Source organism: Diorhabda sublineata, chromosome 11, assembly GCF_026230105.1.
Source record: "Diorhabda sublineata isolate icDioSubl1.1 chromosome 11, icDioSubl1.1, whole genome shotgun sequence".
Lineage (NCBI taxonomy): Eukaryota > Metazoa > Arthropoda > Insecta > Coleoptera > Chrysomelidae > Diorhabda > Diorhabda sublineata.
The window spans coordinates 899,412-926,322 of NC_079484.1; the positions used below are offsets into that span (position 1 = coordinate 899,412).

The 26,911-nt window shown below is 30.2% G+C and overlaps 1 protein-coding gene across 2 annotated transcripts; it reads right to left on the reverse strand.

The window, feature by feature from the left end:
* Positions 1–495: 495 nt before the first annotated feature.
* On the reverse strand, positions 496–26,680 carry LOC130450330 (uncharacterized). Of its 2 annotated transcripts, none has more exons than XM_056788666.1 (5): positions 26,509–26,680; positions 8,947–9,050; positions 4,970–5,113; positions 1,270–1,468; positions 496–777 (listed from the first exon to the last, which is right to left on the reverse strand). In XM_056788666.1, the coding sequence occupies exons 2-4, from the start codon at positions 9,038–9,040 to the stop codon at positions 1,299–1,301; spliced, it is 408 nt and encodes a 135-aa protein (XP_056644644.1). In that variant the 5' UTR covers positions 9,041–9,050; positions 26,509–26,680; the 3' UTR covers positions 496–777; positions 1,270–1,298. The 2 variants fall into 2 exon arrangements, with proteins under 2 accessions (XP_056644644.1, XP_056644643.1); XM_056788665.1 differs by having other exon boundaries at positions 4,928–5,113.
* Between the last annotated feature and the right edge of the window lie 231 nt (positions 26,681–26,911).

Sequence of the window (26,911 nt, forward strand, 5' to 3'; positions counted from 1 at the left end):
TGTAATTTAACAAATCAATAATCTTTTATAAAATATTTGGATAGGTTTTATGCTTCATATATATAGAAACATTATTGTTTTATTAGTTAAATATATTGTATTTTGTTTATACTGTATTTATTGATAAAATAGAAGCATATTGCTAAAAAGACAAATTCTTACATCTCTTACATCATATATGCTGAAATGTATATATGATTTACAATTTAATTTTAATAAACGGAATTTGGTGTTGATGCGGAATACATTTAAATTACTTCACTAGTAGTTGACTATAGACAATGGAATCGGCTTATGTCATTAGATAAAAGGCCAATAGAAAAGAAGACTATAAGGATTGAAAAATTAAGCTCTGTCTTCTTCTCTTTTTCTTTCTGAATGTTGACTATGAACAATGGAAAATTAAGTCTTGTCTTCGTCTCTTTTTCATTCTTAATGTTGGTTTTAGGTTAATTTTTTGATGATTCTTATATGAGGGATAGAAAAAATAAAAACTTCCTACTAACATTCATCTTTATTTACATTTAATATTTAAACAAAACTATGCATTAATAATTGATTTCTATTTTGTACACTATAGAACTGATAGATACTATTTATATAGTATAAAAATGAATTGCCGGATGTCAATGTCCTTTGATAAAAGGAAGTGGTACAATACGTGGAATTACAGGATCAGAATTGTGAATGTCACTACCGGTTTGATGTCAGCTGTCTTCCGGATCGCAGACGATAGTCAATGAATGCGCATGAGTCAGAGCAGCCCAAAGAGGTGATCTAAAAAATATATTAAGCAATTCTATGACAGTTTTATTTATATATAAACTACGTTCGTGAGTGCTGTTTTAACTAACACTCAGTAAAACGACACTCTATGTTGAGTAATTTTATCTATGAAATAATTACACATCGATGTTGCAAAACGTGCTGCGATTTAACGAGATGTTTATTAAAATGATCAATTCTATTAGATACTATCAAAAATAATACAAATTCAATTAAAACTCAATTGTATTCTGAATTAATAAAAACGGAAGTGATTAATTTAAAATTTTCTTATAACTACTGACATTGACGTATTTTCCATCGAAATAAATTTCAAATTCCCGAATTCGATGGCTGCAGACAGAATGACAAATGCTTTACATCGTTGCCACGTTGTAATTTTTTTCAGATTATTAATTTAAACCAATAGGGAGTAATAGTTATGAAGATGATTAATATCTTACATAAAACGATAAATTCCAATTAATTACAAATGAAATGTACCTGTCAGCGCAGATGTCTTTCACCTGCTGCTACCTTCCAACACTACGATTTTCATCCGCATCCGGCGTGATCATTTCAATGACAGTTTGTTCCGGTTCGGGATCGGATCGTTCTTCTACGACGGTATCTAATTCTAGAGAGGGAAAACCTCTACTCATACCACGCTCGGAACGAAGCGATATTGCCCTGCTAGATCGACCTTGGGAAACAAAAATAATTTTTGTTCATTTCACAACGCGTTAAAAGTAGTAATACTACGATTTTTCCGCTTTCTATTTACCTTTACTCTTTTTTTTTTACCTCGTATATCAATTACAATATTAACATCCAGTATTTGTTTATTTATTCCACGAAATAAATACTCCCACGAGAAATTTCACGTGTTCCGAATTCTACCTACGAAAACTAAACAAAAACGTAGACGAAATAAAAAGATTTCGAAACGTAGCAGGTGCAAAGAAACTCGTACAAATGTCTCGAACATCTGAATAAGTTGGGGCTTTTAACTGTGTTTTTTCATTTAATGTGTCTCATAAATTTAACTGATTAAGGACAACTTTTCAAACTTCTTTTCGTATTAGAATGAATAAGATTATTATAGTGTATACAAAGGTTTGCAAAAACATAGAAAAAATTATATCGATCAATCGAAACATAGGCAACACTTAATACAATTACCAGTAAATTATTATATCACATATAATTTTCTCCCACAGATAAAAATCATAGTTACAATTACGTTGAATGACCACTAATACTAAATACTAATGATATATTAAACTAAATTCGTACGTTGTTTGTATGCAGTGGCAATTTATCGTCGACCATTTTACGTTTCGATGTTCCGATGTTACAATCTAATAGTTAGGCAATACAACATACATCTGAGTATATTAATATTAATACTTTATTAGAAGCTTATTTTGTATCTGTTGACAGTAGATTAACTAAATAACACCTTATTTATTATAAACGACAAAAATAATACGAATAATTTCGTTTTATCATTAAAATTAATCAATTAAATTTATTAATCTATTTTGTAATCCGACTCTGTTTAACTAAGTGTAATTAATGTTGCCTATACATGTGATCCCTTTTTGATGTAGATTTTTCGAAAACTTATTTTCTCGAGTAGAAAACTTCGTTATAATTCGATCAAACTTTGGGAAAGTGGGTGTTCAACTGTTAAATAAGGTTACTTCTTATAGATTAATCGCCAAATTATGCAACTTTTATCTTATTTTTCTCGTGAAAGTTTTTCGACGTCAACACTTTTTTTTTAGAATTTTTTTGTTTGAAAGATGAGTAAGTGAACGTATTAAAACGAATACGAAGATGGGTTTACACCGAACAGCCGATAATTAAAGTTATGTAATAATCCGAAACATGAAACTTCGAAATAGACTATCAAATTTTTGAAAGTGAAATTGCCGTCAAACAATTTTAAAAGAACTCATATTCACGGACAACGTAATGTATTAAGTATAATAAATCAAATTTGTCTACAGCAGACGTCTAGAGCATTATTTTCTTTTAAATTTATATAGCCGGAGTTGACTTGAATATCAAAAATAATAGCACGGTTATAATTCTTTATAATGGTGAAATATTTCATTTGGCAACGTCGCAATTTTGCATCTGAATTTTCTTTGAAACAATTGTGACATTCCAATTAAAAAATACAATAATAACACGACTACATTGTTTTGAAAACAGAATCATAAATATTTTTGTTATTTTATTTTGTCTTTTAGTAAAACTAATATTTGATTTAAATGTTATACCGCCATTTTGTATACAGAGCTAGACGAACGCCAATTAAAATATTTTGAATACATATTTTAACTAGAAACAAAATGCTTTCATCTGTTTTTAATTATGAATATTTCCAGGTTTGCAATTACTTCAGAAAACGCATTCAATTCTGTTTTTCAATTAAAATTCCATTTAAAAATATATGTGTTAATATAAAATGAAAAAAGTCTATTTACTGAACTTGAAAACGTAAACAAAACCTGAAGTTGACAGTGTTGCCAATATTTTTACTCGAAATTATACAATCCTTGTAGCAAATAGTTGACAAATATATAGTAGATACAAATTAAAAACGTATATATAACCTATTTTAATAAATATTTCAAATTTTATATTTATAAATAATTTCTAAAAGACGACATTTCTATGTGATATCCGATGAATTCGATGGTAGTACACTAAAAATAGTATAGTTGGCAACATTGGATTACAAAACGAAGATATGACGAACAATTTTTTTTAAACAGTGTCGCATTTAGGATGATTTGGAATAAAATTATTTGATTAAAAACAATTTTCATTTCTGAGTTCATTAATTTAAGTTTCGTGTATTTATTTTACTAGTATATAAATGGTGAATTATATCATGAATTAAGAGCAACGTAGAGGCTTAAAAAGAATAAAAAAATCAATTAGAATAGTTGATAATATTATAAATAAATATAAATTGTCATTTTTTAAAATATTACTTAAAACTACATTATTGTGTGTGAGTGTTATTAATGTATAGCAAACTTTGTTCAAATATAAAGTAAAAAGCAAAGAACAGTGAAAATTGGAAAGATTTTTACGTATTTCAAAACGAGAATATTAAAATTTTAGCATTTACGTTTCGTGTATATTCAACGGAGAATCGAATGAAAAGTAAGCCCATTGTTATCTTTTCTGATGTCTTTGCTTTATCGTTAGAAAATAATTCAATCCCATAATTACATATTTGTTCACCCGAATGAACACAAATACAACCCTGGAACTTCTATTATGGCTACCCAAGACGCATTAAATTAAATGTCTGCATAGCAACGTAGAGATGGGTCTTTGTATAATAATAATATTAACTATTAGTGTTATTACGAACCGTTTTATACCGAGCGATATTTAATAACGAATATTTACATTTATTTTAAATTGATTTTGTTTGAAATAGACGATTTTTTTGCAGTTACATAACATAACGGTGAATCGTCACGTGATTTAAACTTCCTCGCTGTTATCTATGTTCCTCAGGCGGGATCACAAACGTCATGATGCAGTAGACTTTTAAAACCTTCTGAATTTCCGTTGAAATTCCTCTAGGGCATCCGGACACGTATAATAGGGCTTAGGCCGAACTGGATTATGTAGTAGCAATTTTTGGTTGCGTCAAATTTATAACCTGTCACGTAAGAAAAGGGTTTACGATCTCGACCGTGAGATTACCCACGAAACTTACGAGTTAAAGCTAATAATACAATACAGTACCGTACCGTTACGATTTCGATAATATTTAATATAAAATCTAAAGTTATTTAAATAAATTATATGATAATGAGTTTGTTTTTAATTGTTTTATTATAAAATATGAAAAATTGCGTTAGTTACGCCATCTTTAATTTCAAATGCAAACTTAAAGTGAATGATTTTGACGTGTGAGAAACGTCGACTTTAAATAAACATAGAGATGGGATTTATACGTTATAAAATAACTGTTTAAAGTATTATAATAAAACGTTTTATGTTTATTTTCTATCATTTCACTGTTCTTGCGATAAAAAAAAAAGAATTAAACGATGCAACTGAGGATGTTAAGCAACCAAATAAAAAACGGAAATGTGGAAACGGAAAAGACAGCGCTAGTTACCTAAATAGTGTATTGGGCTGAATCTGACAATAGAGAAAGTACCGTGATTTGTGTCGCAATTGCGTCTGCGCGCCTGCTCCCTCGCTAATTTCGCTCTCCTGCGCAAACAACATATTACTAGTAAAGCCAACAGAGGAAAACCGAAGATGCACGATATGATGGGCACGACTACCGTTTCCGGTGACACTGTAACAAAAAAGTGATCGCTAGATCAATAGAATATAATGAGATGTGACGCAATGGGTGCCATTTTTGTTTATAAAATAAGAAGACTAATGTTATTTATACAAATAATGGATTCAAATAATTATTAATACTAATTAATATGGGTTTAGTTAATTGGTTTTTGATATCTACGGTAGGTTTTGAAAATCGATTACGATCCTCTGATGGCTAAATGAATATTCGTGGTGAATGACAATGCCCTTGAGACTATTAGGTCATCGGCCATCTGTTCAGTCTCGGTATTTAAATTGGATCGAATTCATATTAACGCGTATTTTTAGACTGAATTCTCTTAGACAAAAAAGGAATTCTCATATTAGATAAAATTAATGTTGGAATGTATGCTAACATCGGAATTTGTTTTAATATACAGGATGTCCCGCGACGAGTTAAAACTATCTGTATAAGGCAAAATACTCGTAGTAGAATCATGAAAATTTCTACGTTCGGGTTTTCGAGTATGATCTTTTTAACTAAAATATTTTTAAAGATGGCCGACTTCCGGTTCTACTTGAAATCGAATGTAACTTTGTTATTTTATATGGAACATCCTGTATATTAATACATTTTTGAAATCTACGTTAAATTTTAGTATACTTTTGTCTGAAAACTTTTTTCGAAAAATGCATACTTTTTGAGTTATTATTTTTTTTGTAAAAAATTTGACAGTTGCAGACCCTTATAAATTATTTTTTTACGTGAATACCCTTAAAGGTATTAAAATGGTTTCTGTTTGGTTTCTTTAAGCAATGTTTTACGTATTAGAATCTATATTGAAAAATGTTTCATTTTATACAGGGTGTGTATAAAAACTGTTCAAAGTTCAACTTCATAAATATCAAATTTCTACATTTTTTCAAATAGAACCACCCGGTTTTTTCTATTTTAATGTATTAGGGTGTAAAAAATAAGGCAAATTCATATATATTTTCCTATACCTAAACCTTACCGTTATCCAGATATTAAATGTTTTCTGTAAATTTTTAGTCTAAATTTTATTTTGACCCGTTGATACTAGCACTAAAACATTACAAGTATAGGAAATTATACATGAATTTGCCTTATTTTTAAACCCCGAATGGATTAAAATATAAAAAACCGGGTGGCTCTATTTGAAAAAAAGAAAAAATTTGATATTTATGAAGTTAAACTTTGAACACTTTTTATACACACCCTGTATGAAATAAAAAATTTTTCAACGTAGATTGAAATACGTCCAGCTATGCTTAAAGCAACCGAATAGAAACCATTTTCATATCTTTAACGGTATCCTCGTAAAAAAATAATTTATAAGGGTTAAATTTTTTACAAAAAAATTAATAACTAAAAAAGTATGCATTTTTCGAAAAAATTTTTTGGACAAAAGTATAATAAAATTTCACGTAGATTTCAAAAATGTATTAATATACAGAGTGTTCTATTCAAAATAACAAAGTTACAGTCGATTTCCGGTAGAACCGGAAGTCGGCCATCTTTAGAAATATTCGTCAACTGTAAATGCACGAAGGTTTCAAAATTCGATCAAATTTTCTTTTTTTACAAGTCAAAAGTTTTTACACTCGAAAAGTCTCATCTGAAATCGATTTTACGGTTCACTTCTTTTCATGTTTGTCTACGATCTTCTATTAAACTCCGGAAGTTTTTAGATACAATGAAATGATAGTTCAAGTAATGGTCAGAATTTTTTCATTATAAATAAATTTCGTTGCATTACAAGAACGAAGTTTTTTTTCGAAAACTACCGGTACTATATCGTGTTTTGGATATTTAGAACAATCTTAACTACAATCAATGATATTCTGTTAAATATTTTTCACCGAAACTTTGATAGTCCGGTCAAATTAGTCATTCGAGGTTACTTAAACCTGAAAATTAGTAGATTACAACTTTGGATCATTATATCTCGAAAACGGTGGCTCGTAGAAAAAAAATTATTAATACGTTTTTTGTAGATAATTCAATGATCTACAATTTTTGTCGTAAGGTTTTTTGTGATAAAACACACCGTATTGCTGTAAATTGCGTAAAACACTATTTTTTAACTTTTGACCTTGAAAAAAATTTTTTTCATACACGAGAATGAGGGGAAAGTTACAAATTTTCATTGAATAAGGAAAAGAAACAATATTTAGAACAATCAATGATATTCCGTTAAATTTATACTTTAATAGTCCGGTCAAATTAGTCATTCCAGGTTACTTAAACCTGAAAATTAGTAGATTACAACTTTGGATCATTATATCTCGAAAACGGTGGCTCGTAGAAAAAAAAATATTAATACGTTTTTTGTAGATAATTCAATGATCTACAATTTTTGTCCTAAAGTTTTTTGTGATAAAACACACCGTATTGCTGTAAATTGCGTAAAACACTATTTTTTAACTTTTGACCTTGAAAAAAATTTTTTTCATACACGAGAATGAGGGGAAAGTTACAAATTTTCATTGAATAAGGAAAAAAAAACAATATTTAGAACAATCAATGATATTCCGTTAAATTTATACTTTAATAGTCCGGTCAAATTAGCCATTCGAGGTTACTTAAATCTGAAAATTAGTAGATTTCAACTTTGGATCATTATATCTCGAAAACGGTGGCTCGTAGAAAAAAAATTATTAATACGTTTTTTGTAGATAATTCAATGATCTACAATTTTTGTCGTAAGGTTTTTTGTGATAAAACACACCGTATTGCTGTAAATTGCGTAAAACACTATTTTTTAACTTTTGACCTTGAAAAAAATTTTTTTCATACACGAGAATGAGGGGAAAGTTACAAATTTTCATTGAATAAGGAAAAGAAACAATATTTAGAACAATCAATGATATTCCGTTAAATTTATACTTTAATAGTCCGGTCAAATTAGTCATTCCAGGTTACTTAAACCTGATAATTAGTAGATTACAACTTTGGATCATTATATCTCGAAAACGGTGGCTCGTAGAAAAAAAATTATTAATACGTTTTTTGTAGATAATTCAATGATCTACAATTTTTGTCCTAAGGTTTTTTGTGATAAAACACACCGTATTGCTGTAAATTGCGTAAAACACTATTTTTTAACTTTTGACCTTGAAAAAAATTTTTTTCATACACGAGAATGAGGGGAAAGTTACAAATTTTCATTGAATAAGGAAAAAAAAACAATATTTAGAACAATCAATGATATTCCGTTAAATTTATACTTTAATAGTCCGGTCAAATTAGCCATTCGAGGTTACTTAAATCTGAAAATTAGTAGATTACAACTTTGGATCATTATATCTCGAAAACGGTGGCTCGTAGAAAAAAAATTATTAATACGTTTTTTGTAGATAATTCAATGATCTACAATTTTTGTCGTAAGGTTTTTTGTGATAAAACACACCGTATTGCTGTAAATTGCGTAAAACACTATTTTTTAACTTTTGACCTTGAAAAAAATTTTTTTCATACACGAGAATGAGGGGAAAGTTACAAATTTTCATTGAATAAGGAAAAAAAACAATATTTAGAACAATCAATGATATTCCGTTAAATTTATACTTTAATAGTCCGGTCAAATTAGTCATTCGAGGTTACTTAAACCTGAAAATCAGTAGATTAAAACTTTGGATCATTATATCTCGAAAACGGCGGCTCGTAGAAAAAAAATTATTGATACGTTTTTTGTAGATAATTTAATGATCTACAATTTTTGTCTAAGGTATTTTTATGATAAAATTTACCGTTTTGCTGAAAATTAGGAAAATCGTACAACTCACCCTGTATATATAAGGTATTAAAAATCTAAAAAAAATTTAAATTAAACTAACCCGTAGGATAAATAAGAATCACTGGTTTTTTGTTATGGTGGTTGACACTATTGGTTATGGTGATTTTATTAATACCATCTGGCTGGCCGGACATAATTGATGGTCTGAAACAAGAAAAAAACCATTAATAAACCCCATAATAAGCGCCATTCAATGGCAATTATAAGAAAACTATATAAATTTGAAGATTTATGTCAATATTTCATATTACAGCGTTGCCAGATCATTTTTTAATAATACGAATAATGATGATGTAATAACATACGTAATAATTGACGTAACTAATCTTTTAAAGGTTAGTTTACATTATATCAGGTTTGTGGTGAAAATTCGAACTCATATTCATAAGAAACTTCATTTCATTTCGATAAAAATCCGGAAATTTTTATATAGAACGAAATGGTTATAAATAAATTTTATTATTACTAGAACGAAGTTTTTTTTCGAAAACTACCGGTACTATATCGTGTTTTGGGAATTTAGAACAATCTTTACAACAATCAATGATATTCTGTTAAATTTTTTGCATCGAAACTTTGATAGTCCGGTCAAATTAGTCACTCGACGTTACTTAAACCTGAAAATCAGTAGATTACAACTTTGGATCATTATATCTCGAAAACGATGGCTCGTAGAAAAAAAATTATTTATATGTTTTTTGTAGATAATTTAATGATCTATAATTTTGGTCTGAGGTATTTTTATGATAAAACTTACCGTTTTGCTGTAAATCGCGTAAAACACTATTTTTTAACTGTTGACCTTGAAAAAAATTCTTTTCATACACGAGAATGAGGGGAAAGCTACAAATTTTCATTAACTGAGGAAAAAAAAACAATATTTAGTAGAATCAATGATATTCTGTTAAATTTTTTGCATCGAAACTTTGATAGTCCGGTCAAATTAGTCACTCGAAGTTACTTAAACCTGAAAATCAGTAGATTACAACTTTGGATCATTATATCTCGAAAACGATGGCTCGTAGAAAAAAAATTATTTATATGTTTTTTGTAGATAATTTAATGATCTATAATTTTGGTCTGAGGTATTTTTATGATAAAACTTACCGTTTTGCTGTAAATCGCGTAAAACACTATTTTTTAACTGCTGACCTTGAAAAAAATTCTTTTCATACACGAGAATGAGGGGAAAGCTACAAATTTTCATTGACTAAGGAAAAAAAACAGTATTTAGAATAGTCAATGATAGTCAGTTAAATTTTTTTCACCGAAACTCTAATAGTCCCGTCAAATTAATCAGTTACTTAAACTTGAAAATCAGTAGATTACAACTTTGGATCATTATATCTCGAAAACGGCGGCTCGTAGAAAAAAAATTATAGATACGTTTTTTGTAGATAATTTAATGATCTACAATTATTGGCTGAGGTATTTTTATGATAAAACTTACCGTTTTTCTGTAAATCGCGTAAAACACTATTTTTTAACTTTTGACCTTGAAAAAAATTTTTTTCATACACGAGAATGAGGGGAAAGTTACAAATTTTCATTGACCAAGGAAAAAAAAAACAATATTTTGAACAATCAATGATATTCTGTTGAATTTTTTGCATCGAAACTTTAATAGTCCGGTCAAATTAGTCACTCGAAGTTACTTAAACCTGAAAATCAGTAGATTACATCTTTGGATCATTATATCTCGAAAACGGTGGCTCGTAGAAAAAAAATTATTTATATGTTTTTTGTAGATAATTTAATGATCTACAATTTTTGTCTGAAGGTTTTTTATGATAAAACACACCGTTTTGCTGTAAATCGCGTAAAACACTATTTTTTAACTGTTGACCTTGAAAAAAATTCTTTTCATACACGAGAATGAGGGGAAAGCTACAAATTTTCATTGACTAAGGAAAAAAAAACAGTATTTAGAATAGTCAATGATAGTCAGTTAAATTTTTTTCACCGAAACTCTAATAGTCCCGTCAAATTAATCAGTTACTTAAACTTGAAAATCAGTAGATTACAACTTTGGATCATTATATCTCGAAAACGGCGGCTCGTAGAAAAAAAATTATTGATACGTTTTTTGTAGATAATTCAATGATCTACAATTTTTGTCTGAAGGATTTTTATGATAGAACACACCGTTTTGCTGTAAATCGCGTAAAACACTATTTTTTAACTTTTGACCTTGAAAAAAATTCTTTTCATACACGAGAATGAGGGGAAAGTTACAAATTTTCATTGACTAAGGAAAAAATAACAATATTTTGAACAATCAATGATATTCTGTTGAATTTTTTGCATCGAAACTTTAATAGTCCGGTCAAATTAGTCACTCGAAGTTACTTAAACCTGAAAATCAGTAGATTACATCTTTGGATCATTATATCTCGAAAACGGTGGCTCGTAGAAAAAAAATTATTTATATGTTTTTTGTAGATAATTTAATGATCTACAATTTTTGTCTGAAGGTTTTTTATGATAAAACACACCGTTTTGCTGTAAATCGCGTAAAACACTATTTTTTAACTGCTGACCTTGAAAAAAATTCTTTTCATACACGAGAATGAGGGGAAAGCTACAAATTTTCATTGACTAAGGAAAAAAAACAGTATTTAGAATAGTCAATGATAGTCAGTTAAATTTTTTTCATCGAAACTCTAATAGTCCCGTCAAATTAATCAGTTACTTAAACCTGGAAATCAGTAGATTAAAACTTTGGGTCATTATATCTCGAAAACGATGGCTCGTAGAAAAAAAATTATTTATATGTTTTTTGTAGATAATTTAATGATCTACAATTTTTGTCTGAAGGTTTTTTATGATAAAACACACCGTTTTGCTGTAAATGAATTTAAAGATTTTTTGGTGATATATACCATTTTTTTCAAACACCCGGTATAAACTAGGGGAAAATATTATTTTAAAAGCTTTCTTAAATTATTTTTCTTCACTTTCGAGTCGAGATACTTTTGTAATATTTATATATAAAAATAATGGGGAGCTATTAACTTTTTATGAGGCTTTTAAAACGGTGTGCCGTTTTGAAAATGAAAACTTGACGTGAATTTATTATAAAGAAAAAAGGTAAATGTAATATCCATAAAAAAACCAGTTGTTTTCTGCGTGTATCTAATAAATATTCATTCTCATTTGGGTAACATTTTTAATTATTTGAGTCGTTCTAAATTTGGATTATTGCGAAAATTAAAAAACTCATTTTTTTTCTAATTAATTAAAAAATATACATTTCATTCTCTCTAGGGGATGTGTCCACTCCCTGTTCTTGAGGGTAATAAATAAAAACCCAGATGAGACGATTATTTAACGCTTTATTATCAACATATTCACCCTGAAGCCGGTCCTGATCGGATACAGCGAAATTTTGAAATTCGGCGGAGGCGCCGTCTTTGATAAACTACCCGGAATTCGTTTGATCTTTGTTTTAATATCGAATTCGGCGATTTAGCAAAGTAATCGACGGATGCAAATAAATTAGTCAAGTGATAGTGTTAAGTGTATTACTATAAGTTAGTGTAGTGTATAGTGTTTTAATAAATATATGGATTAGAAAATTTCCTCATTGAAAAACAATGTTTTGATCGAAAAGACCGGTATTTCTGCTGTAATTTTATCATTAAAAACTGACATTACCGCTGACGTAACAAACAAAATGTCATTTTTAAAATCGGATATCGAGAATAAAATAATAACGATGAATGAGAATATATAATCAGATATAGAGGAGGGTTGAGGAGAAAATTAAAAATATCACGAATTCCGGGTATTTTATCAAAAGCGGCGCATTCGCCGAATTTTAAAATTCTATTATATCAAAGCAGGAACGATTCCAGGGGAGAGATTTTCACGCTGTCAGTTATTTCGGTATCCAAATATGTATAATCTGAAAAAAATTAAAAAAAAAAACTATACAGGATGTCCCAGGACAAGTTAAAACTATCTTTATATATGGCAAAATACTCATAGTAGAATAATGAAAATTTGTAGGTTAGGGTTTTCGGATACGATCTTTTTAACTAAAATATTTTTAAAGATGGCCGACTTCCGGTTTTACCGGAAGTCGATAGTAACTTTGTTATTTTGTATGGAACACCCTGTATATTAATACATTTTTGAAATCTACGTTAAATTTTAGTATACTTTTGTCTGAAAACGTTTTTCGAAAAATGTATACTTTTTGAGTTATTATTTTTTTTGTAAAAAATTTGACAGTTGCAGACCCTTATAAATCATTTTTTTACGAGGTCACCCTTAAAGGTGCGAAAATGATTTCTGTTCCGTTCTCTTAAGCAAGGTCAAACGTATTAAAATCTATGTTGAAAAATGTTTCATTTTATACAGGGTGTGTTTAAAAAGTGTTTAAAGTTTAACTTCTTAAATATGAAATTTTTTTATTTTTTTAAATAGAATCGCCCGTTTTTTCTATTTTAATGCATTCAGGGGTGAAATTGAGACAAATTCATTCATTCCACCCCCGAATGCAATAAAATAGAAAAAACAGGGTGGCTCAATTAAAAAAAATGAAGAAATTTGATATTAAACTTTGAACACTTTTTATACACACCCTGTATAAAATGTAAAATTTTTGAAAATAAATTCAAATACGTCCGATCTTACTTAAAGCAATCGAATAGAAACCATTTTCATATCTTTGAGGGTATCGTTGTAAAAAAATAATTTATAAGGGTCTGCAATGGTGAAATTTTTTTACAAAAAAATTAATAACTCAAAAAGTATGCATTTTTCGAAAAAAGTTTTCATACAAAAGTTTATTAAAATTTTACGTAAATTTTAAAAATGTATTAATATATAGGGTGTTTCATATAAAATAACAAAGTTACAATCGATTTCCGGTAGAACCGGAAGTCGGCCATCTTTAAAAATATTCTAGTTAAAAAGATCGTATCCGAAAACTCAAAAGTACAAATTTTCATAATTCTACTATAAGTATTTTGTCATATATTCAGATAGTTTTAACTTGTCGTGGGACAACCTGTATAGAAACGACGTAATTACTGAAATTTTCCAAAAAATATTTGAAATTAGATAATTACGGTTAACAAAAGACATACAGAGAAAAATCTAGTGACAACGATGACGAGAGGGACTACAACGCGACATTTTTCTTTTATTTCCACAATTTTATATGTAGAAAGGACGCGCGTCCTATTTTTTAGTCCTTGATACGTTCGAAATGAACAGTAGTAAGGATAAAAAGTAAAAAAAAAACGACGAAATGCACGTAGTTCTTTGTTATCGTTAATTTCATGTACATAAGCACGACGTTGGAAAAAAGAAGAAGAATAAGGACGTCGAGTAATTTTTTTCGTTCCCAACAATACGGAATTCGGTCTACGGTCTTTTCCGAATGACATCACACAAGACAGAGTCGGTTCTAACGAAAAATTTCGCTCCAATTTTGGTTTTTAACCGCGAGGATGGTCCAACAAAGAAAACGCGAAAATTTCGAAAAAAAACTCGATTTTTTGAATAAATTGATTCGTAATTTTACTTTCCACGTTAAAAACTCCTCCTCAGAAGTTGGTATTCCACCTTCTAGTCCGGTTCTGTTCAAATTTCATCACTTTATTTCGAAAAAACGTTTTCTGGATGTTTGCGAAGTAATTTTCCAAAAATTGATTCCAATTTCCACCAGGCGAGCGTTTTTTTTTCAAATTTGAGTGGAAAAGGGTGTACGGGGTGTTCTTAGAGTTCTACAACAGAAATGTACTTTCCATAGTTACGAGGATCGCTCCAAAAGTACTCGATCCAACTATCCTCATATCTAGATTAAACCTGGTACTTTTGGTACAATCCTCGTACATAAAATCGGTATTTTCAACGTAATTTACGATCTTACGGTATGAAGCATAACTTAACCTAACTAATTAGATGTTTACGAAGACTTCGAAGCAACCAACCGAGTAAAAGGCCAAGGAAAAAGAAGAAAACGAACTTTTAACAATGTTACCAACTGTGTAAACGACGTTGGTAGAACTGCATCTTGTCTTTTGGAAGGAAACCATATTGTAATTATTATATTATGATAAAACTATTTAAATAGCGATTTTGAATTTCGTTGGACGTTTCGATTGTTGAAACACCCGCTACTGATGATATTCGATTCCTGATTTCCTTTCCTATTTGATGGAAAAGATATTGAAATCGGGAAAACTCGCTACGTCAGTAATCCGAAATAAATTACACCCCCCAGTTCATTGTATAACTATTTTATTTCAATTTCGTCGTGGAAAAATCGAAAAACGTTTCTTGGTATTCGAAATCGTGGAAATATACGAGGTCCGGTTATTAAATAACGAAACCGCGCGCTTAGAGGACGTTTTAGACGTCGGGTATCTGTATGTCTCGTCTAGAATCATGATGAAACACCCCGTCATCGAAGGAATCCATTTTTTTGGGTAAAAACTATGGGAATTCACGGAGACAATCAATAATCCAAAAAATTTCAAAACATAAAGATCCTACTTGGTTTAAAAGGACTACTGGTCCTTATAGGGCCTTGGAAATTGATCATATCCCTTTGGAATTGATCTAGAATTATGATGAAACACCCCATCATCGAAGGAATCCATTTTTTTGGGTTAAAACTATGGGAATTCACGGAGACAATCAATAATCCAAAAAATTTCAAAACATAAAGATCCTACTTGGTTTAAAAGGATTGTTGGTCCTTATAGGGACTTGGAAATTGATCATATCCCTTTGGAATTGATCTAGAATCATGATGAAACACCCCATCATCGAAGGAATCCATTTTTTTGGGTAAAAACTATGGGAATTCACGGAGACAATCAATAATCCAAAAAATTTCAAAACATAAAGATCCTACTTGGTTTAAAAGGACTACTGGTCCTTATAGGGCCTTGGAAATTGATCATATCCCTTTGGAATTGATCTAGAATTATGATGAAACACCCCATCATCGAAGGAATCCATTTTTTTGGGTTAAAACTATGGGAATTCACGGAGACAATCAATAATCCAAAAAATTTCAAAACATAAAGATCCTACTTGGTTTAAAAGGATTGTTGGTCCTTATAGGGACTTGGAAATTGATCATATCCCTTTGGAATTGATCTAGAATCATGATGAAACACCCCATCATCGAAGGAATCCATTTTTTTGGGTAAAAACTATGGGAATTCACGGAGACAATCAATAATCCAAAAAATTTCAAAACATAAAGATCCTACTTGGTTTAAAAGGATTGTTGGTCCTTATAGGGACTTGGAAATTGATCATATCCCTTTGGAATTGATCTAGAATCATGATGAAACACCCCATCATCGAAGGAATCCATTTTTTTGGGTAAAAACTATGGGAATTCACGGAGACAATCAATAATCCAAAAAATTTCAAAACATAAAGATCCTACTTGGTTTAAAAGGACTACTGGTCCTTATAGGGCCTTGGAAATTGATCATATCCCTTTGGAATTGATCTAGAATTATGATGAAACACCCCATCATCGAAGGAATCCATTTTTTTGGGTTAAAACTATGGGAATTCACGGAGACAATCAATAATCCAAAAAATTTCAAAACATAAAGATCCTAATTGGTTTAAAAGGACTACTGGTCCTTATAGGGCCTTGGAAATTGATCATATCCCTTTGGAATTGATCTAGAATCATGATGAAACACCCCATCATCGAAGGAATCCATTTTTTTTGGGTAAAAACTATGGGAATTCACGAAGACAATCAATAATCCAAAAAATTTCAAAACATAAAGATCCTACTTGGTTTAAAAGGATTGTTGGTCCTTATAGGGACTTGGAAATTGATCATATCCCTTTGGAATTGATCTAGAATCATGATGAAACACCCCATCATCGAAGGAATCCATTTTTTTTGGGTAAAAACTATGGGAATTCACGAAGACAATCAATAATCCAAAAAATTTCAAAACATAAAGATCCTACTTGGTTTAAAAGGATTGTTGGTCCTTATAGGGACTTGGAAATTGATCATATCCCTTTGAAATTGATCTAGAATCATGATGAAACACCCCATCATCGAAGGAATCCATTTTTTTGGGTAAAAACTATGGGAATTCACGGAGACAATTAATAATCCAAAAAATTTCAAAACATAAAGATCCTAATTGGTTTAAAAGGATTGTTGGTCCTTATAGGGACTTGGTAATTGATCATATCCCTTTGAAATTGATCTAGAATCATGATGAAACACCCCATCATCGAAGGAATCCATTTTTTTGGGTAAAAACTATGGGAATTCACGGAGACAATCAATAATCCAAAAAATTTCAAAACATAAAGATCCTACTTGGTTTAAAAGGATTGTTGGTCCTTATAGGGACTTGGAAATTGATCATATCCCTTTGAAATTGATCTAGAATCATGATGAAACACCCCATCATCGAAGGAATCCATTTTTTTGGGTAAAAACTATGGGAATTCACGGAGACAATCAATAATCCAAAAAATTTCAAAACATAAAGATCCTACTTGGTTTAAAAGGACTACTGGTCCTTATAGGGACTTGGAAATTGATCATATCCCTTTGGAATTGATCTAGAATCATTATGAAACACCCCATCATCGAAGGAATCCATTTTTTTGGGTAAAAACTATGGGAATTCACGAAGACAATCAATAATCCAAAAAATTTCAAAACATAAAGATCCTACTTGGTTTAAAAGGATTGTTGGTCCTTATAGGGACTTGGAAATTGATCATATCCCTTTGGAATTGATCTAGAATCATGATGAAACACCCCATCATCGAAGGAATCCATTTTTTTTGGGTAAAAACTATGGGAATTCACGAAGACAATCAATAATCCAAAAAATTTCAAAACATAAAGATCCTACTTGGTTTAAAAGGACTACTGGTCCTTATAGGGCCTTGGAAATTGATCATATCCCTTTGGAATTGATCTAGAATTATGATGAAACACCCCATCATCGAAGGAATCCATTTTTTTGGGTTAAAACTATGGGAATTCACGGAGACAATCAATAATCCAAAAAATTTCAAAACATAAAGATCCTACTTGGTTTAAAAGGATTGTTGGTCCTTATAGGGACTTGGAAATTGATCATATCCCTTTGGAATTGATCTAGAATCATGATGAAACACCCCATCATCGAAGGAATCCATTTTTTTGGGTAAAAACTATGGGAATTCACGGAGACAATCAATAATCCAAAAAATTTCAAAACATAAAGATCCTACTTGGTTTAAAAGGACTACTGGTCCTTATAGGGCCTTGGAAATTGATCATATCCCTTTGGAATTGATCTAGAATTATGATGAAACACCCCATCATCGAAGGAATCCATTTTTTTGGGTTAAAACTATGGGAATTCACGGAGACAATCAATAATCCAAAAAATTTCAAAACATAAAGATCCTAATTGGTTTAAAAGGACTACTGGTCCTTATAGGGCCTTGGAAATTGATCATATCCCTTTGGAATTGATCTAGAATCATGATGAAACACCCCATCATCGAAGGAATCCATTTTTTTTGGGTAAAAACTATGGGAATTCACGAAGACAATCAATAATCCAAAAAATTTCAAAACATAAAGATCCTACTTGGTTTAAAAGGATTGTTGGTCCTTATAGGGACTTGGAAATTGATCATATCCCTTTGGAATTGATCTAGAATCATGATGAAACACCCCATCATCGAAGGAATCCATTTTTTTTGGGTAAAAACTATGGGAATTCACGAAGACAATCAATAATCCAAAAAATTTCAAAACATAAAGATCCTACTTGGTTTAAAAGGATTGTTGGTCCTTATAGGGACTTGGAAATTGATCATATCCCTTTGAAATTGATCTAGAATCATGATGAAACACCCCATCATCGAAGGAATCCATTTTTTTGGGTAAAAACTATGGGAATTCACGGAGACAATTAATAATCCAAAAAATTTCAAAACATAAAGATCCTAATTGGTTTAAAAGGATTGTTGGTCCTTATAGGGACTTGGAAATTGATCATATCCCTTTGAAATTGATCTAGAATCATGATGAAACACCCCATCATCGAAGGAATCCATTTTTTTGGGTAAAAACTATGGGAATTCACGGAGACAATCAATAATCCAAAAAATTTCAAAACATAAAGATCCTACTTGGTTTAAAAGGATTGTTGGTCCTTATAGGGACTTGGAAATTGATCATATCCCTTTGAAATTGATCTAGAATCATGATGAAACACCCCATCATCGAAGGAATCCATTTTTTTGGGTAAAAACTATGGGAATTCACGGAGACAATCAATAATCCAAAAAATTTCAAAACATAAAGATCCTACTTGGTTTAAAAGGACTACTGGTCCTTATAGGGACTTGGAAATTGATCATATCCCTTTGGAATTGATCTAGAATCATTATGAAACACCCCATCATCGAAGGAATCCATTTTTTTGGGTAAAAACTATGGGAATTCACGAAGACAATCAATAATCCAAAAAATTTCAAAACATAAAGATCCTACTTGGTTTAAAAGGATTGTTGGTCCTTATAGGGACTTGGAAATTGATCATATCCCTTTGGAATTGATCTAGAATCATGATGAAACACCCCATCATCGAAGGAATCCATTTTTTTTGGGTAAAAACTATGGGAATTCACGAAGACAATCAATAATCCAAAAAATTTCAAAACATAAAGATCCTACTTGGTTTAAAAGGACTACTGGTCCTTATAGGGACATGGAAATTGATCATATCCCTTTGGAATTGATCTAGAATCATTATGAAACACCCCATCATCGAAGGAATCTATTTTTTTTGGGTTAAAACTATGGAAATTCACGAAGACAATCAATAATCCAAAAAATTTCAAAACATAAAGATCCTAATTGGTTTAAAAGGATTGTTGGTCCTTATAGGGACTTGGAAATTGATCATATCCCTTTGAAATTGATCTAGAATCATGATGAAACACCCCATCATCGAAGGAATCCATTTTTTTGGGTTAAAACTATGGGAATTCACGGAGACAATCAATAATCCAAAAAATTTCAAAACATAAAGATCCTACTTGGTTTAAAAGGATTGTTGGTCCTTATAGGGACTTGGAAATTGATCATATCCCTTTGAAATTGATCTAGAATCATGATGAAACACCCCATCATCGAAGGAATCCATTTTTTTGGGTAAAAACTATGGGAATTCACGGAGACAATCAATAATCCAAAAAATTTCAAAACATAAAGATCCTACTTGGTTTAAAAGGATTGTTGGTCCTTATAGGGACTTGGAAATTGATCATATCCCTTTGAAATTGATCTAGAATCATGATGAAACACCCCATCATCGAAGGAATCCATTTTTTTGGGTAAAAACTATGGGAATTCACGGAGACAATCAATAATCCAAAAAATTTCAAAACATAAAGATCCTACTTGGTTTAAAAGGACTACTGGTCCTTATAGGGACTTGGAAATTGATCATATCCCTTTGGAATTGATCTAGAATCATTATGAAACACCCCATCATCGAAGGAATCCATTTTTTTGGGTAAAAACTATGGGAATTCACGAAGACAATCAATAATCCAAAAAATTTCAAAACATAAAGATCCTACTTGGTTTAAAAGGATTGTTGGTCCTTATAGGGACTTGGAAATTGATCATATCCCTTTGGAATTGATCTAGAATCATGATGAAACACCCCATCATCGAAGGAATCCATTTTTTTTGGGTAAAAACTATGGGAATTCACGAAGACAATCAATAATCCAAAAAATTTCAAAACATAAAGATCCTACTTGGTTTAAAAGGACTACTGGTCCTTATAGGGACATGGAAATTGATCATATCCCTTTGGAATTGATCTAGAATCATTATGAAACACCCCATCATCGAAGGAATCTATTTTTTTTGGGTTAAAACTATGGAAATTCACGAAGACAATCAATAATCCAAAAAATTTCAAAACATAAAGATCCTAATTGGTTTAAAAGGATTTATGGTCCTTATAGGGCCTTAGAAATTGATCATATCCCTTTGGAATTGATCTAGAATCATGATGAAACACCCCATCATCGAAGGAATCCATTTTTTTGGGTTAAAACTATGGAAATTCACGAAGACAATCAATAATCCAAAAAATTTCAAAACATAAAGATCCTACTTGGTTTAAAAGGATTTATGGTCCTTATAGGGCCTTGGAAATTGATCATATCCCTTTGGAATTGATCTAGAATCATGATGAAACACCCCATCATCGAAGGAATCCATTTTTTTTGGGTAAAAACTATGGGAATTCACGAAGACAATCAATAATCCAAAAAATTTCAAAACATAAAGATCCTACTTGGTTTAAAAGGACTACTGGTCCTTATAGGGACATGGAAATTGATCATATCCCTTTGGAATTGATCTAGAATCATTATGAAACACCCCATCATCGAAGGAATCTATTTTTTTTGGGTTAAAACTATGGAAATTCACGAAGACAATCAATAATCCAAAAAATTTCAAAACATAAAGATCCTACTTGGTTTAAAAGGATTTATGGTCCTTATAGGGCCTTGGAAATTGATCATATCCCTTTGGAATTGATCTAGAATCATGATGAAACACCCCATCATCGAAGGAATCCATTTTTTTGGGTTAAAACTATGGGAATTCACGAAGACAATCAATAATCCAAAAAATTCCAGTACATAGTGGATGTAACTTTATTTTCCACGTTTTAAGGGTATTTTTCCAAGGTACAACCCTCGATTAATGATAAAATAATAAAATTACCGTTTTTTTTATATTTTCACGCCAAGGGTCAAGGGTTTTTTCTTATATTTATGTTCCAATAAAATAACACCCTTATTTTATTGGTTTACGAGGGTTTTTATCACCCCCGTGAAGTTAAAAAATATATGAAAACGCAGAAAATAAAAAAATTCAACTCTACGTTCAATTTTTTGGATTGATCATTGACGTATACAGGGTGTTTTTATAAAAAAAATTCGATTTAATTTACGAAAATCCACTGAACCAAGTTTGGACGTTTTAAAGTACATTTTTTCGCTTGAAAATCTTCTATAAGCCATCACTGTATTATTAGGGGATGAATCGGCACAATTTTGGGCCACCCTGTATACCAAACAATCGATTATAGACATAACATTCCCATTCTTACATTTAAACGATAAATAATTGTTTTAAAACCCCATATTCTAGTAAGATTTGAATCCGCGACCATTTTACAACAAATCGACGACCTAACCACACGACAATTTTTCGTAGCACCATCTATCGGTGAATATAGTGGATTAATGCGATAGGAATCGACGCGACGTCGGATAAAAATATAAATTCAGACTACGCCCTGTATATAAGAGATTTTATTGGAAATTTGTCAACCAAAAATCACGATTAAAAAGTCCGTTTTCTAATAATAAATCCGGTTTATTAAAATCAACTGAACCGAATGAATTTGCAAGGAAACTTTCGACGAAATTTATTATTTTAATCATTCGACAAAAAGAAGAAGAAACTCCGAGAGTTGCCAGGAATTTTCGTCCTTAAATCCCGCAGGATGTTTGTCCGGGTTCGGTTTTATACAGCGTGTTCATTCGCAAACTTCGTTTTATAATAAATCGTAAAATAATCGGGGAAAATTTCAATATTTGATTGGAAAACCTCGTGGTGATGAAAATTTGGACTTGAGGAAGCTGTGTGCAAGATAAATGCCGCGTTTGGTACCAACGGAACGGAATAAAACAAAAAAATAACGGAAATAATGTGCTGAAGAGGTAAAACCGGTTCTAAACAAGGCAAATATCGTTCCGAGAGTCGTGGCGACTTTTTTTCGTGGAAATTTCCATTAAATATCATTGGAAAAGGAAAAACTATCAATTATGATTATTGAGTGAACTTATTAAGCGAAAAAATCGAGGAAAAACGGCAGTTGTCGTGGAATTTCTGTCAAATTTAAACATTCAAAATTTTGCAACTCAATTTTTATTTTTTTCTATATTTCAAATATAATTTTGATGATTTTATTTCGCTATATGTCTCTCCATCCATTGTAATATTTTTGCGGATTCTTGTGGACCGTCGTATCTACATGGTATACTGTGTTTGAAAAATTTTAAAGTGGGGTATCTACAAAATTTTAATTAATATTAAATTTAAACCGAAATAATGCTTTTTTCCTTATATCGAGGTGTAATTCATCATGAAAAGGTATCGGATCTAATGTATGCACGTTTTTTTTTATATAAATACCACATACTATATACAGGGTGTCCCACAACGAGTTAAAACTGTCTGTATATATGGCAAAATATTTAGTCGACTGTAACTTTGTTATTTTATATGGAACACCCTGTATATTAATACATTTTTGAATTCTACGTAAAATTTTGGAATACTTTTGTCTAAAAACTTTTTTCGAAAAATGCATACTTTTTGAGTTATTAATTTTTTTATAAAAAAATTTGACAGTTGCAGATCCTCGTAAATTATTTTTTTTACGCGAATACCCTTGAAGATATGAAAATGATTTTTATTTGGTTGCTTTTAGCAAGGTTAGAAGTGTTCAGATCAGTATTGAAAAATTTTTCATTTTATACAGGGTGTGTATAAAAAGTGTTCAAAGTTTAACTTCATAAATATCAGATTTTTTTAAATAGAACCACCCGGTTTTTTCTATTTTAATGCATTCGAGGGTGAAATGAATGAATTTGCCTTATTTTTTAAGCCTGAATTTATTGAAATATAAAAAACCTGGTGGTTCTATTTAAAAAAATGAAAAAATTTGATATTTATGAAGTTAAACTTTGGACACTTTTTATACACACCCTGTATAAAATGGAACATTTTTTAAAACAAATTCCAATATGCCTGTTTTTGCTTAAAGAATCAAAACAGAAACCATTTTAATACCTTTAAGGGTATTCACGTAAAAAAATAATTTATAAGGGTCTGCAACTGTCAAATTTTTTACAAAAAAAATAATAACTCAAAAAGTATACATTTTTTGAAAAAAGTTTTTAGACAAAAGTATACTGAAATTTTACGTAGATTTCAAAAATGTATTAATATACAGGGCGTTCTATATAAAATAACAAAGTTACAATCGAATTCCGGTAGAACCAGAAGTCGGCCATATTTAAAAATATTTAGTCGGCTGCAACTTTGTTATTTTATATATAACGCCCTGTATATTGATACATTTTTGAAATCTACGTAAAGTTTTAGTATAATTTTGTTTGAAAAATTTTTTCGAAAAATACATATTTTTTGAGTTATAAATTTTTTTATAAAAAAATTTGACAGTTGCAGATCCTTGTAAATTATTTTTTTACGCGAATACTCTTGAAGATATGAAAATGATTTTTATTTGGTTGCTTTTAGCAAGGTTAGAAGTGTTCAGATCAGTATTGATAAATTTTTCATTTTATACAGGGTGTGTATAAAAAGTGTTCAAAGTTTAACTTCATAAATATCAGATTTTTTTTAATAAAACCACCCGGTTTTTTCTATTTTAATGCATTCGAGGTTAAAATGAATGAATTTACCTTATTTTTTAACCCTGAATTTATTAAAATATAAAAAACCGGGTGGTTCTATTTAAAAAAATGAAAAAATTTGATATTTATGAAGTTAAACTTTGGACACTTTTTATACACACCCTGTATAAAATGGAACATTTTTTAAAACAAATTCCAATATGCCTGTTTTTGCTTAAAGAATCAAAACAGAAACCATTTTAATATCTTTAAGGGTATTCACGTAAAAAAATCATTTATAAGGGTCTGCAACTGTCAAATTTTTTACAAAAAAATGAATAACTCAAAAAGTATACATTTTTTGAAAAAAGTTTTTAGACAAAAGTATACTGAAATTTTACGTAGATTTCAAAAATGTATTAATATACAGGGCGTTCTATATAAAATAACAAAGTTACAATCGAATTCCGGTAGAACCAGAAGTCGGCCATATTTAAAAATATTTAGTCGGCTGCAACTTTGTTATTTTATATATAACGCCCTGTATATTGATACATTTTTGAAATCTACGTAAAGTTTTAGTATAATTTTGTTTGAAAAATTTTTTCGAAAAATACATATTTTTTGAGTTATAAATTTTTTTATAAAAAAATTTGACAGTTGCAGATCCTTGTAAATTATTTTTTTACGCGAATACTCTTGAAGATATGAAAATGATTTTTATTTGGTTGCTTTTAGCAAGGTTAGAAGTGTTCAGATCAGTATTGAAAAATTTTTCATTTTATACAGGGTGTGTATAAAAAGTGTTCAAAGTTTAACTTCATAAATATCAGATTTTTTTTAATAAAACCACCCGGTTTTTTCTATTTTAATGCATTCGAGGTTAAAATGAATGATTTTGCCTTATTTTTTAACCCTAAATTTATTAAAATATAAAAAACCGGGTGGTTGTATGTAAAAAAATGAAAAATTTTGATATTTATGAAGTTGAACTTTGAACACTTTCTATATACACCCTGTATGAAATAACAAATTTTTAAATATAGATTCAAATACGTCTAACCTTGCTAAAAGCAACCGAATAAAAATAATTTTCATATTTATAAGGGTGTTTTAGTAAAAAAATAGTTTATAAGGGTCTGCAACTGTCAAATTTTTTACAAAAAAATTAATAACTCAAAAAGTATGCATTTTTCGAAAAAATTTTTTAGACAAAAGTATACTAAAATTTAACGTACATTTCAAAAATGTATTAATATACAGGGTGTTCTATATAAAATAACAAAGTTACAATTGACTTCCGGTAGAACCGGAAGTCGGCCATCTTTAAAAATATTTTAGTTAAAAAGATCATACTCGAAAACCCAAAAGTAGAAATTTTCATGATTCTACTATGAGTATTTCGCCATATATAAAGATAGTTTTAACTCGTCGCGGGACATCCTGTATATATCGAACTTGTAACGAAACTAAAAACAAATAAACAGTTTCCTCGAAGTTACCTTTCGATTCCTTGTTGGTTAGCTATAGCAGTTTCATTGGCAGCGTCAATTTGGGCGACCGTAATAAATTTTCGTTTTTTGAAAATTTTCTTGGCCGTTTTTTTAAATTCGGGCGCGAATCGTATACAATATTTACAAAATGGCGAATAAAAATTAACCAAAATATACGGATTCGCATTAATAATATTTTCGAAATTGTGCGACGTCAGTTCTAATATTTTTCCACCGCGTCCGAATACACCCAAAAAACTCAAAATCATATTTTCTCTTATATTAAACAGTAATTAACTTGAATTTACCAATTTCTAACATTATGTCAAATATTTAATGACAGATCAATCGCGGTACATAACCACACTTTTTCCAATAACCAAATCGGTCGGTAATTTGAGGTTATGTCGAAAATTTCGAAGTTGGCATTACTGATTACAGTTCGACGGCTCGGCGTGTCAAAAAAAGATGAATTTGTAATTTATCAGTTCGACGAATTCAATTTCAATTCGAAAACGTTGAATTCTGAAGCTATACAAAAAGGTCCTGGCGAGGAATTCGATTTAAATAAGATTGATTATCCTTTTGGGTACGTAAGTTGTATAAAATCTGTAATTACTCACCTAATTAAGCTGATTGGAAAACTAGAAACAACATTAGTATTCAAACGACGGATTTATCGTTTAAAACAAGTCTTGATATTGAGAAAAAAATGATGTAGCGCGAGACGGTTTCAGTTTCAGCGATTTCAGCGAGTGAATTGTCACTGAACGTAGCGGCGGCGGCTGAAAATCTGAAGTACGGCGGATTTCGAACACGTTGTTATATATAGACACATGCGCGTCGCGACGGTGATGGTTCATTCGGTGGTGAAACTTATAGTACAGGAAAATTAGGCGATTTTGAGAAACGTTTTGGGTTACTGGATAAGTATAGAAGCTATTAATGAAATTACGGGGTGGATTTATGATGTTTTGGGATTTGATTGATTCTCTGGAAAAAAGTATCCGAGGTATTTTTTCCTAA